The 11818-nt window shown below is 49.7% G+C and overlaps 3 protein-coding genes across 3 annotated transcripts; 2 read left to right on the forward strand and 1 right to left on the reverse strand.

Annotated features, from left to right (window-relative positions):
* Positions 1–2201: 2201 nt before the first annotated feature.
* On the forward strand, positions 2202–2516 carry LTR64_007129 (uncharacterized protein; the record flags this gene model as incomplete). The annotated part of the gene is made up of 1 exon (XM_064901453.1): positions 2202–2516. One exon carries the CDS (start codon positions 2202–2204, stop codon positions 2514–2516), a length of 315 nt encoding a protein of 104 aa, XP_064752529.1.
* Positions 2517–3915: 1399 nt separating this feature from the next.
* On the reverse strand, positions 3916–5610 carry LTR64_007130 (uncharacterized protein; the record flags this gene model as incomplete). Its single annotated transcript, XM_064901454.1, has 1 exon — positions 3916–5610. The coding sequence occupies one exon, from the start codon at positions 5608–5610 to the stop codon at positions 3916–3918; it is 1695 nt and encodes a 564-aa protein (XP_064752530.1).
* A 1949-nt stretch (positions 5611–7559) lies between these two features.
* SSD1 (Translational repressor) lies at positions 7560–11609 on the forward strand (the record flags this gene model as incomplete). The annotated part of the gene is made up of 2 exons (XM_064901455.1): positions 7560–11524; positions 11570–11609. 2 exons carry the CDS (start codon positions 7560–7562, stop codon positions 11607–11609), a joined length of 4005 nt encoding a protein of 1334 aa, XP_064752531.1.
* Between the last annotated feature and the right edge of the window lie 209 nt (positions 11610–11818).

Raw genomic sequence — 11818 nt, forward strand, 5'->3', positions numbered from 1 at the left:
GAAAAGCCTCAGAAAGAGACGACCAAGGCGAGAAATCGCCTCTCTTGGACGAGCATCAAGCATCAAGTTGGCAAACAAGCAAAACTGGTGTTGAACAGCCACGAGACACGAACCGCGCCGGATTACGCCGTGTCGATGCGGACGTTTTAGAGCGGTCTGGGAAGGAAGGAGGGTTTCGTTGTGTGGGAGTTGATCGGGTTTGAAGCTGTCCATGCTTCTGGCTATAAAGGGACGAGGTGTGAGGATCCTGATGGTAGGTAATAGCGCACGGCACAGAGAGTGAGAAGAGCAGTATTAGTGGTTGATACATCACTATTCCGTCCCTGTTTTTCTTTGTGCAAAATCGTGACCTCCTCTTAATGTAAGGCACGTTCTGTGGTTGTGCGACGAACGCGTATGTTTGCAAGGTTGTCATATAGCCTTGGTGCTTTGCTGGCCAATTTAGCAGCTTCGTTACTGCCTGTGACAAATTGATCGTCATCGTGGTTGCACAGGACTGGTCTTTGTACTGTACGAGGTAAGTCAATCCCAGAAGACAATTGTCTATTCTCAGTCACGACTTCGTGGAACATTGAGATCTTTGGAGCTGATCTTCTGGTTCTTCATCGCTCAGCCGCCAGACCCAGGACCCCACAACCCCTGGTAATTTCAGGGCGAAGATGTCAACGAACCAAGCCTTGCTAGAGCTGTGTAGATGCCCAGACGCAATTTCGACACGAACATTAATATGCTGAAGTTCGATATTTACTCCTGACTTTCGGCTTCCGCTCACCACACAGACACCACGCTCAGACCAAGTTTGTAGTGGTGACATATCCCTGGACTGTGAAACTTCAGTGTCCAGAGGATAATCATTGTCTATATGAGCGAAAACATCATAATACTCTCCTTTACGGTACGTCTGCACGCGTGAAAGGATGTTCAGCCGGGTATCTCTGTTGTCCGAATACTGGGACATAGGATGCATTCAGAAGTCTGCTGCAGCTGGTCTTCACCCAAGTTGGGTGGCCTGGACAGCCATATGATGACTCTGCTATCCTACGTTGACACCTTGAGTTCGCATTCGCAGTTTGTGTTTGTAAAGAATGGTATAGCTCGTTGAGGGAAAACGGCAGGAGCACAGTGCGGCTCTAACGTTTCGCGTTGAGTGGGGTCTGCGAACGCGCCTACAACGCGATAGGGCTCGGCCCTGCGAAGATGGGTCTGTTGGCTTCCCTTTTTTCGCTGGTTCTACTCCAGTGCATCTGGGTTCTACTTGGTCATTGTCGCATGAGAGCACTAAAGATTGACCACTTCACACGTTGAGTTGCGGAAGCATTGACCAATCGTCTTGATTCAATAACTGTGGGTGGTCTCGGAGGATAACAAAGCGGGGATAGAAAGTGTGGTCGCAGTGACGATCGGCACCCGATTTGAGATGCTCGTGTTCGACAGCCAGCCCCGCTCTTGCCTGCAGAAACATTCTGTACTGAGCTGTCCTGCACCGCAGCACACCATCCCAAACACACCTCGCGGCAAACGTTCCATCCTTCCAGACTCAATCAGATGGCTGCAAGCTTTATAGGCGCGAATCAGAAGTGCTTTGGCCTCGGCGCAAGATGGTGCTCAGACGTTACTCTGCTGCGTAGTCCTACGAACTCGTCCCGTCCATTTGGTCCGGGTTCTGACTACACGACTCGCCTTTTCAAGGTCGTACAGAGAAGTGATGCTTTAGGACATGCTCAGGAAGCTTTCCAAACGACCTTCATCTTCCAGCCTACGGTGTCATGAGCAATCCGACCAATATTGTCTGCCCTCTCAGCTCTAAAGGCTGTTGTCTCTTTCCATATATCACCTTCCATTGTATCACCATCTTCTATATTTGTGTTACCACGTGTATCTATTTGCAATTTTCATTGTTCTACGAATCATCCTCGCACTGACCAGAGCCTCAGCCACGACACGTCATACCCTTGCCTACAGCACAGACGAAGATATCCAGCTTAGTCGCACAAAGTGCACAAAAGCCGAGTCAAGGCTCATTATTGCAGGAAATATCCATAACTTCGACCGAAGCGACTGCTCAAGAACCATTGCAAGAACGCGTCAAATCCTCTCGACCATAGTCCCCACTTGAACATACCACTTGCGTCAGCCCTTGCTTGATACCTGCTGAGGGATTCGTATCTGCTGACACTTCACCTCTACTTCAGGCTGACAATATGGCGAAGGTCGCTCCTGGTGTCGTGGTCTTAATCGCGATCATTGCCGCCGCAGCTGTCGTGGCAGTCGCAGCAGCCATGCACAAGGTCTATGGTGGCCGTTCGACCACCGACAAGTCTCACGATGTCGAAGCCACAGACGCTATGGTTATGAATTTCAGCAACGAGCAATTACACTACATGCGCGACGTGAGGATGAGAGGTCAGCTCAATGCTTATGGCCTCGCGCCTGCCTACGGAGAAGACTACCAACCGCCTCGTTCCCAAATCGGAAGGGGTGGTCCAGGGACGGAGACGAGTTTTGGGTTTGGCTAACATTGGGGAGGAAGTACAGTTTATTGTCGCAAGTGCTGATATAAAACTATGAGGACATGACAAGAGATGGCAGATTGTCCAAGATGATAACAAATTCGATACCAGTTTGATTCGGTCCCTGCAACTCGTGCGTCCAATGGAAAAAAGCCACCCATTGAAAGACCATGGCCCAAGGATGACGGACTGTAGCAGAAGATTGAATCGTCCGAGACAAAATCGAATCAGCAGGTTGTTGCGCAATCCTCAACTCATCGACACCAAGGGCTTACAACGACCTTGCGGTCAGCAGATCCGCGACCCCGCAATTGCGCACAGTCATCGGACCCAAGGAAACAGCACTCCTTCCGAATGCCGATTTACGACTCCGAGAGTACCCAATGCCAGCACGTACGAATCTAGCACGATTGGCTCGAGATACGGACACGATACATGTGCGACTGTCTACAGCAAGGCTGTTGCCACTGCACCCAAAGTCTTGCAGGACCAGACACCGCAAACATGGAAAGAGAAGCACGAGACACACCAAAGGCTGGGAAGCCAGCGACATGCAGAAGTGGTCCGGTTGGAGAGGGAAAGACGGGCAGCTGCTGCAGCATCAAGGAAGAACCTACTATCGAATTTGTCAACCTGAAGGTATTCATTCTTACACCAAGGATCATTCACAAGCTATAAGCTGTGTAGCAAAGAACATCAACATTCTGTTCAATTATCTATCTGACGCCGTCAAATCTCCATAGCTCTTGAAAGGCTTTTCGTGCCTAGGGCCAGAGACGATCTGCATCATCAAAGCTTTATTCATAGAGCTAAATAATCCTTTTTCTCTGCTTGAATGAAATTCTCTACGTATGCACGACACGAAATGCCACATACTATCTCCGCCAGTATCTGTCCTTGGTGGCTAGTCGTATCTGTTCAGACATTTCTCATGTACTTTCGTGAGAGGTTGCAGCAAGGACTTACTGCTTCTACAACTCGTTGTCCCTCTGTCAAGCTGTTCTTCCAGCAATGACTCGAGAACATTGTGCTTGTTCTTGTTCGGCAAAGCTGCGCTTAAAGTAGGAAAGTGAGAATTTGAGTCGATTGTTCCTGCCTCTTTTGAAGTGGCATTAACGACTCGAAGTTGTCCAGAAGCTCTTCGTCAGTCCAATGAAATTCCTTTGTAACGACCTAGTTGTCAATGGGTATGTCTCTGTCCCAATGTATACGCTGTTGATACCATCAACAACCAACTTATGGTTCTTTCGGCCGACGAAAAGCGTGGCAGGGTTCCCTTCGACCTTGCCATACTATCATTCAGTGAATGACATGGTCTGCCGGTGCTGTTTGGTCTTCTTCTAGCTTTAGCCTTCTTATCGAGTTCCGCACGGATCCATAAATCCAGAATATCGTGTCACATCTGCTACACTAGATGTAAATGTTCTTTCTCTCCCAACTTGACTGTAACAAACACATCAAGCTCCAAAACGAATGAGTCCTTCTTCATCGCCTCGGGCAATCTTTTTGGAAATTCAACGTAAGCTTCACGTAGTACCGCTACGCCGACCGCGCCGAAGAAAAGGAGGAACCGTCCAATACCACCTGAGCCAAACATGTGTCGCAGGATGCAAACGTGCGTCGGCTGAACAAGTTCTGGCGACATGTTGATAATCTGTGCTAGACTCTTCCAGAAATGAACGGGTGGATATGGATTGGACACACTGGCTGCGCTGAAGTTGCGGAGCGCGAAGCTCGAATAGCCGATTGCAAGACCAGTCATTCGATCGTAGTGGGTTTGATCTGATACAAAGGTTGTCTTCGAGGCTCCTTCGTCCGCAGCTGGTAACATCGCCCAGCCGAGACGTTGTTTGCCTGGTAAAGTCCCTTGGTTCGCCGAGATCCCGAACAAGGCTGGACAAACGCGATGATACTTAGCCAAGAATATTGGGAAAAGAGATTGAGATCTTTCTTTCTCAGCCAAGTCAGAACCCTGACGAGGAAATTGTAACTCTTTCAGTGCGAAGATCGATGTGAGCATAATACCAATGGGCTCAGCACGTTCAGGTGCACCATGAACATAAGAAGTGAAGATTTTCACTACCTGTTGAGCTAGAACACAGATGAAATAGGCCGCCTGGTCAGTTATTTTGGCTGCGTCGTTGTCGTTGAGGTTGAGTGAGGGTGGTAAAAAAAAGTTGACAGGCATGTGCTGGCCTACCACTGGAGCCGGACTCTGTAAGGCTTCAGTCAACCTCGCTTTCAATTTGGTCGTGGCTAACTTGTTGACCTCTTTGTCGCCGGCATTGAGCTTGCCGACTTCGGATCTGATGGTACTGCGCACGTCGGAAACTAGGCTCTTGATGCTGGGGTTTTTGTGCGTTTTGGCCTGTGTACGAAGGTCTTCCCAAAAGTTGTTCTTCCAAGCCTTAAGCTTGAGATAGAGGTCGACGTATTCTTGGTGGATTCGTTCCGGTGAGCTGGCTGTTGCTGCAGCAGCTGTCTCACGTTGATGATCTGCTGCTTTCTGTGCTTTCTGTTGTGCATCGGCTTCAGCTTGCTTCCTAGCGGTTTCGAGTCGTTGTCTTTCCTGTTGTTCTCGTCGTTGCTGATCTTCTTTCTTCTCGCGCTCTTTAGTAGCGGCCTTAGCTCGTTCCTGCTCGTCGCGTAGTCGCTGGGCCTCGACTCGAGCTTTTTCCTCCTCGGCTTTCCGTAGTCTTTCCTGTTCCTCCCTAATTTCTCGATCACGTTCCGCGTTCTTTTGTAGTTCACGCTGCACCCGAAGCTCTTCTTCCTCCGCACGTCTTCTCCTCTCTTGTTCTTGTTCATGCAAATGCCGCTTCAGTGCATCTTCAGCCTCTTGCCGCACAGCATCTCGCTCGTTTCTCGCTCTTTGCAGGATGATGCTGTGCTCAATTGCAAGTTCCGACTCTCTTTCCTCAGTCTTATTTGCTTGCAATTTTCTCTGAAAGGCATGAAGCTTCTGGACTTCAGCATCACGTAGACGAAGCTCTTCGAAGGCTTGCTCCAAACTGAAGCTGGTCTTCTTGCCATCAGCACCGCTCATTCTCAGCGACTCAGTCTGCGATGCACCATTTACCAAGTGCTGTACTTTTGCCATGGCATATAGTCACGTGACACTAACCGTACAGCGAATGGACGCGGTACTGTACACAGATCTTGTAGCCAAAAAAATCGTGCAAGAAGGACAACCGGATACGTGTTGCAGTAGATGTGTGATTCTTCCAGTGGCCGAGAACTTGAATTTCTCCAGCTGCGGCCTTAAGAGAACAAGACTCGAAAGGCGTCGTTCTGTTTGCAGTCACTTGAAAGAACGTGATCTTCACACCTTCAACACACTTTACGATTGATCCACCTCCAATCGACGTTCCACAAGAGTACCTAACACATTGTTGGTGCCTGAGAGAGCAATGCTCGTAGTGTCAGACAATCAAAAGAAGGGATAGCAGTACTGTCAAGGTCACCTGACCTCGAGTCTTCGTTCTGTGGGAGGTGTTGCGCACCGCTGAAGGAGTGTCGGCAGCAGCACAAATGCTGGCACAAAGTGTCTGTCTGATACGAACGAATGAGTGACGGCCCTCCACGTTGGACGGAAGCCGGATTAGATGGCGCAAGTAACGATGATGGGCATTGCCTGGGATGAGAAGCAAGCGATAATCGACAGAAAGCTATGCACTTGGCAATGCAAATCTTGCCCTATGTGGCTGGTGTGGTTTTGCTTGATACAGTTCAAGACGATTGTTCGTGTGTGAGAGAGGTGTGTTTGAGGCAAGACGGAAGCCACATTGACTCAAAAGAGATGCAGGCCGGCTCGTTGCGGTGCAAGTCTTGCCGCAGCTACTCCATAAGCAGCCCACGGTCTTAGATATTGTGCGAGTGCACATACGTATGCGTCTTTCACCTCAACAGTAAATCTCGCGCGCACACTTGACGGCACGATAAATTAGTTGGCTATCTTGCGCATGTGACGCAAACTTGAAAAGGAGTCTATCAGTACAGAAGCGTGCAGAAACTACCATTCGACTCGTGGTCGAACAGTGAAAGAATAGCGGGGTTTGGAGGAGGATTTTCTGCGAATGCGATACTGTAGCTTTTGGGACAACTACTGGGGAAAATCGACAGGGGTGACAGTAGCCCAGTGTTCGAGCGAAGCCTCTCGTGTTGCGGCTTCCCGTTAGTGCAGTGATTAGTGATTAGTCCCAAATGGCAACGGGTGCGAGTGCACCTGCTGTATGCCCTTAGTGTGCACCACAGGCAGGCATTCGTTTGACCACGGCTGCGACTTCGTGGCTTTCTCCTCAATAATAATTCTCGGCCTCTTCATCCTGTGTGTTTCTCACCACCCTACACAACCTCAATCCCTACCTTCTGCTCCTCTCATTCTCCTGGTGTATACCCGACGATCCTTGCGAGTTTCGAGAGTCATTCCCTATCCTCTGAATCCCACTTACTGCATCTCTCAGTCTTGGTCCAATCCTTCCGGTGCAGTCGCACTGTACACAATTGCATCGACAATATACACTATCTCGGAATTACCCTCCCATACCATCATCCGCAGTCACAACTGCCAGAGTCCTCAGTTGCTAGCACAGCATCAGGTACCAACAGAACCTTTTCCATCGTCTACCTGGTTTCGGTTGATCGAACATCCCACTATCAGAAGCTAGATACCAACACTGATACCAGTGGCTTCCTTCTCCTGATTTCGATGTGCAAGATCCATCGAAAATTACAACGGCCATTTCTGTAGCACAAAGACTCCTCGACACATTCATTCTGTCGATTTCACAGTCACTGTGCTTGCAAATTCGATAGGTACATGGCCCTGCTCCTGATCCAGCCAACTTCTGGGTTATACACTTGGGTCTGCTTTGTGATTCACTCAATTGTTGGCAAGGCGTCAGTGCAATCAGCTAACTCCTGCAGATAGTACTCCTTCTCGCTTTCGTTCGTCCTACATCGATCAGTCCCCGATCCCGAGTTTGCATCACTCGACACACGGATCAATAATTGGTTTAAAAGCTGGTTGTAAAGGATACTTCATTTACCATGGCTCAACAAAACCCTACTGGTGTCCCAGGTCCTGCAGGCCGCAAGCTGCATATCGCTCATCGTCGTAGCCCTTCCGAATTGACTCCTTTGATGATGGAGCAACTGGCTCTCCAGTCACAGATTGAGATGCTCCAGCGTCAACAACAGGCAATAGCTGATACACACCAACAGTACGTGAACATGGGTATGATTCCACAGGGAATGGCCAATATGCAAGGCTACTCTCCTGTGCAAGGTCAACAGACCCTCTCCCCCAACACTGCCAATAACTTCCAATTCCCACAAATGCAACAAATGGGTATGCAAATGAACCCACCACAGCAAATGGGCTCGCACCGCAGGAATCAGTCCGCCTTGCCTACAATGAGTATGGGTCCGCCTCCTGCTCCCTCCTCCGGTGCTTCCGGCTTCAACGACGTGAACCAGCAAGCCATCAACCAGAATCGTGAGAATAACGCTGGCCGTGGAAGAGGTGGTCCGCCAGGAGCCGGTCATGCTCGAAGACATTCTTTAGCCCTCTCCGAAGCAAAGAAAGCCGCTGAAGAAGCCGAGAAGAAACGTGCAACTACCGGCTTTCAATTTCCTATCCCAGGGGCTGAGGGCTCTACAGACACCACTTCGTCAGGCAGCCCACAAGAAAACAAATCAACACCAAGCTCGGGTCAAGGTCTTGGTTTACAACGTGCTGGCAATATCCGGGTTCCAGGCCATGGTCGTAGTCAGAGTATGGCTGTCCCTGGCTCCCGTGGTGCTGGCGCTGCTGGTCGTGGAGGCGGTCAGTTCCAGTTTCCAGGTCCTGCGCCAGGTCAAGAGGGTCAATCCGACCTTCAACGACGAGGCAGCCAGGGTCATGGTAGATCCCAGTCTCGCAATTTTGAGGGTAATTGGAGACAGCAGAACAACACTCAGCAACCAGACCAGGCACAACAACCAATGGGTCAGTTCAATGCTCCCCAGCAGATGAGCGCGCCGGGCTTTCAGCCAGGTCATAGAACTCGTGGTTCTGTTAACCAGAGTATTGGCTCTATGGCTGGCTTCCAGTTTCCAAATCAAGGACAGATGCTTCAGATGCCTCAAGGTCAGATGATGATTAATCCGCAGATGTTTGCTGGTCAGCAACTCAATCCATTGCAACTTGCTCAGCTTCAAGCCATGCAGGGTGCTGGTCTTACTGGGCTGCAGGCTAGTCAACATGCTGTGCCACAGATGGGTGGCCAGCAGCAACAGCAACAGAGAAAGACCCTATTCACTCCTTACCTACCTCAGGCCACTCTTCCGGCTCTTCTCAACGACGGTCAGCTTGTCGCTGGTACTCTCAGGGTCAACAAGAAGAATCGATCTGATGCCTATGTAACCACTAGCGATCTCGACGCTGATATCTTCATTTGTGGTAGCAAAGATAGAAATCGAGCCCTCGAGGGCGATTTGGTCGCTATCGAGCTTCTCGATGTCGACGAAGTATGGGGACAGAAGCGTGAAAAGGAAGAGAAGAAGAAGAGAAAGGACATCACCGAAGCCCGATCAGGAGGTAGCAAGGGTGAAAGTGGCTCTACTGAGACTGCTTCAATTGCTCCCGATGGCAGTATTCGTCGTCGCGGCAGTCTACGTCAGCGACCAACTCAAAAGAAAAACGATGATGTTGAGGTTGAGGGTCAAAGTCTGCTTCTGATGGAAGAGGAGGAGATAAGCGACGAACAGAAACCTTTGTACGCTGGCCACGTTGTGGCAGTCATTGAGCGTGTTGCTGGTCAGATGTTCTCTGGCACTCTAGGTTTGCTTCGTCCCAGCAGTCAAGCCACCAAAGAGAAGCAGGACGCAGAAAGGCACGCACGAGATGGTGGACATGGCCGCTCTGAGTCACGGATGCAAGACAAACCAAAGATCGTTTGGTTCAAACCTACCGACAAGCGAGTGCCCCTCATAGCCATCCCGACCGAACAGGCTCCTCGAGACTTCGTCGAGAAGCACATGGACTATGCAAACAGAATCTTTGTTGCCTGCATCAAGCGATGGCCTATCACATCGCTACATCCTTTCGGTACGCTGGTCGAGCAACTCGGTGAGATGGGCGATCTGCGAGTTGAGACAGACGCTCTGCTGCGAGACAACAACTTTGGGTCAGACGAATTCTCTGATGCTGTGATGAAGAGTGTCGGTTGGGAGAATTGGTCCCTTGAGTCTGAGGACGAAGCCTCGATTGCCTCTCGACGTGATCTACGAAACGAACGTACTTTCACAATTGACCCTAACGGCACACAAGAGCTCGATGATGCCTTTCACATCAAGAAGTTGGAAGATGGAAAGGTTGAACTCGGTGTGCATGTCATGGATGTTGCACACTTCGTCAAGGCCAACTCTCTGGTTGACAGAGAAGCAAAGAAGCGTGGCACCGGTGTTTACTTGATCAACCGTGCTGTCAACATGCTTCCTGCTCGATTATCGTCAGATGTTTGCTCGCTTCTGCCAGGTCAAGGTCGTCTCACTATCAGTGTAATACTGAAGGTAGACTTGGCCTCCGGCAGAATTGAGGAACAACCATGGATTGGTCAATCCATCATTCAAAGCTCTGGCAAGCTTGCTTATGAGGAAGTCGACAGTGTTATTAGCGGAAAGAAGGACGTCCAATTGCAAGGTGCCACTATTGAGGACATCGAGATTTTGGCCCAGTTGGCCAAGAAATTCAGGGAAGCTCGATTTGGCAACCGTTCAACTGATATTCCACCGTTGCGCCTGTTGTGCCAGCTTGATGATGAAAATGTGCCAGTGGAGCAAAACATCTTCAACAACACACCTTCGCATGAGATCATCGAAGAGGTTAGCCACAAGGCCAACTTCTTTGTAGCCCAGAGACTGCAACAAGCTTTGCCTGATAAAGCTATGCTCCGAAGACAACCGCCACCCAACCCTCGAAGACTGCAAACATTTGCGGAGAGAATGACCAATGCTGGCTACGAGATCGATACTTCCAGTAGTGGTTCATTGCAAGACAGTCTGTTCAAGGTCAAGGATGCCGATTTCCGAAAGGGAATGGAGACTTTGCTTGTGAAGACTTTCTCAAGAGCGAAGTACTACATTGCAGAACAGGTTCCGGAAGATCAGCGACAACATTTCGTGCTCAACTTACCAGTCTATACGCATTTCACGAACCCTTCACGACGATATGCTGATATCGTGGTGCACCGTCAGCTCGAGGCTGTACTTTCCAATGGTACCATCGAGTTTAATGAAGATCTCGAGAGCCTTGCTAAAATGGCTGAGCAATGCAACAACAAGAAAGATTCTGCTCAAAATGCTCAGGAGCAAAGCGTACACATTGAGGCATGCCGGGCCATGGACAAGACCAGTGCCGAGCACGGTGGAGATCTCATCAGCGATGGTATCGTTATTTGTGTTTACGAATCTGCGTTCGACGTTCTGATTCCAGAATATGGCTTCGAGAAGCGTGTTCATTGTGATCAGCTGCCGTTGAAGAAGGCTGAGTACCGCAAGAATGAGCGCGTTCTTGAACTCTATTGGGAGAAGGGCGTTCCTTCATCTGCCTATGTGCCTGAGGATGAGCGATCAGGTACAGCAGCCAGCACCCGCGCAAGTACTGCCAAGTCCACCGAGGCTGCCAAACAACGGGCCAAGGAGAGATATGAGGCTCAATCCAAGCAGGTTGATACGAGCACAATGGGTACAGACGCCGTCAATGCCCTCTTCGACGATGACGATAGTGCCTCGGAGGTTGCAGAGAGTATGGCTGGCGTGTCACTGACAGACAAATCTACCAATGGTTTGGGCAAAGCTGGTCGATCTGATTCCGCTCTCAATCCAAATGCTCCTGAAAGCAAACTCAACGACAAAGAGAAGTGGCTGAGTCAGTTCAAGCTCCGCGAGGACGGTGGAGAGTATATTCAGGACATCACCGAAATGACGCGAATACCTGTCATCCTCAAAACCGACCTTACCAAATCACCACCGTAAGTTCATCAGACCATATTCAGGACACTGCTAACGCGTCATAGATGTCTCACGATCAGGTCTGTCAATCCATATGCTCTTTAAGTTGTACACATAATTGAAGACTTCGTTTCCATCGATGTTGCAATGCAATGCAATGCATATGCGCCTACTCGCTCAACGTGGTAACCATAGATTAGTCAGCTTGTATTGTCATGGCTTTCGCCGTTGGCAAATGTTGAGCATCTGCAAGAGGAGACATGGAATATATAAACAATTATTAGTGGCAAGCAAGTTAATGATAGCATCGGTTA

Source organism: Lithohypha guttulata (assembly GCF_036872675.1).
Source record: "Lithohypha guttulata strain CCFEE 5908 chromosome Unknown scaffold_5, whole genome shotgun sequence".
Taxonomy (NCBI): domain Eukaryota; kingdom Fungi; phylum Ascomycota; class Eurotiomycetes; order Chaetothyriales; family Trichomeriaceae; genus Lithohypha; species Lithohypha guttulata.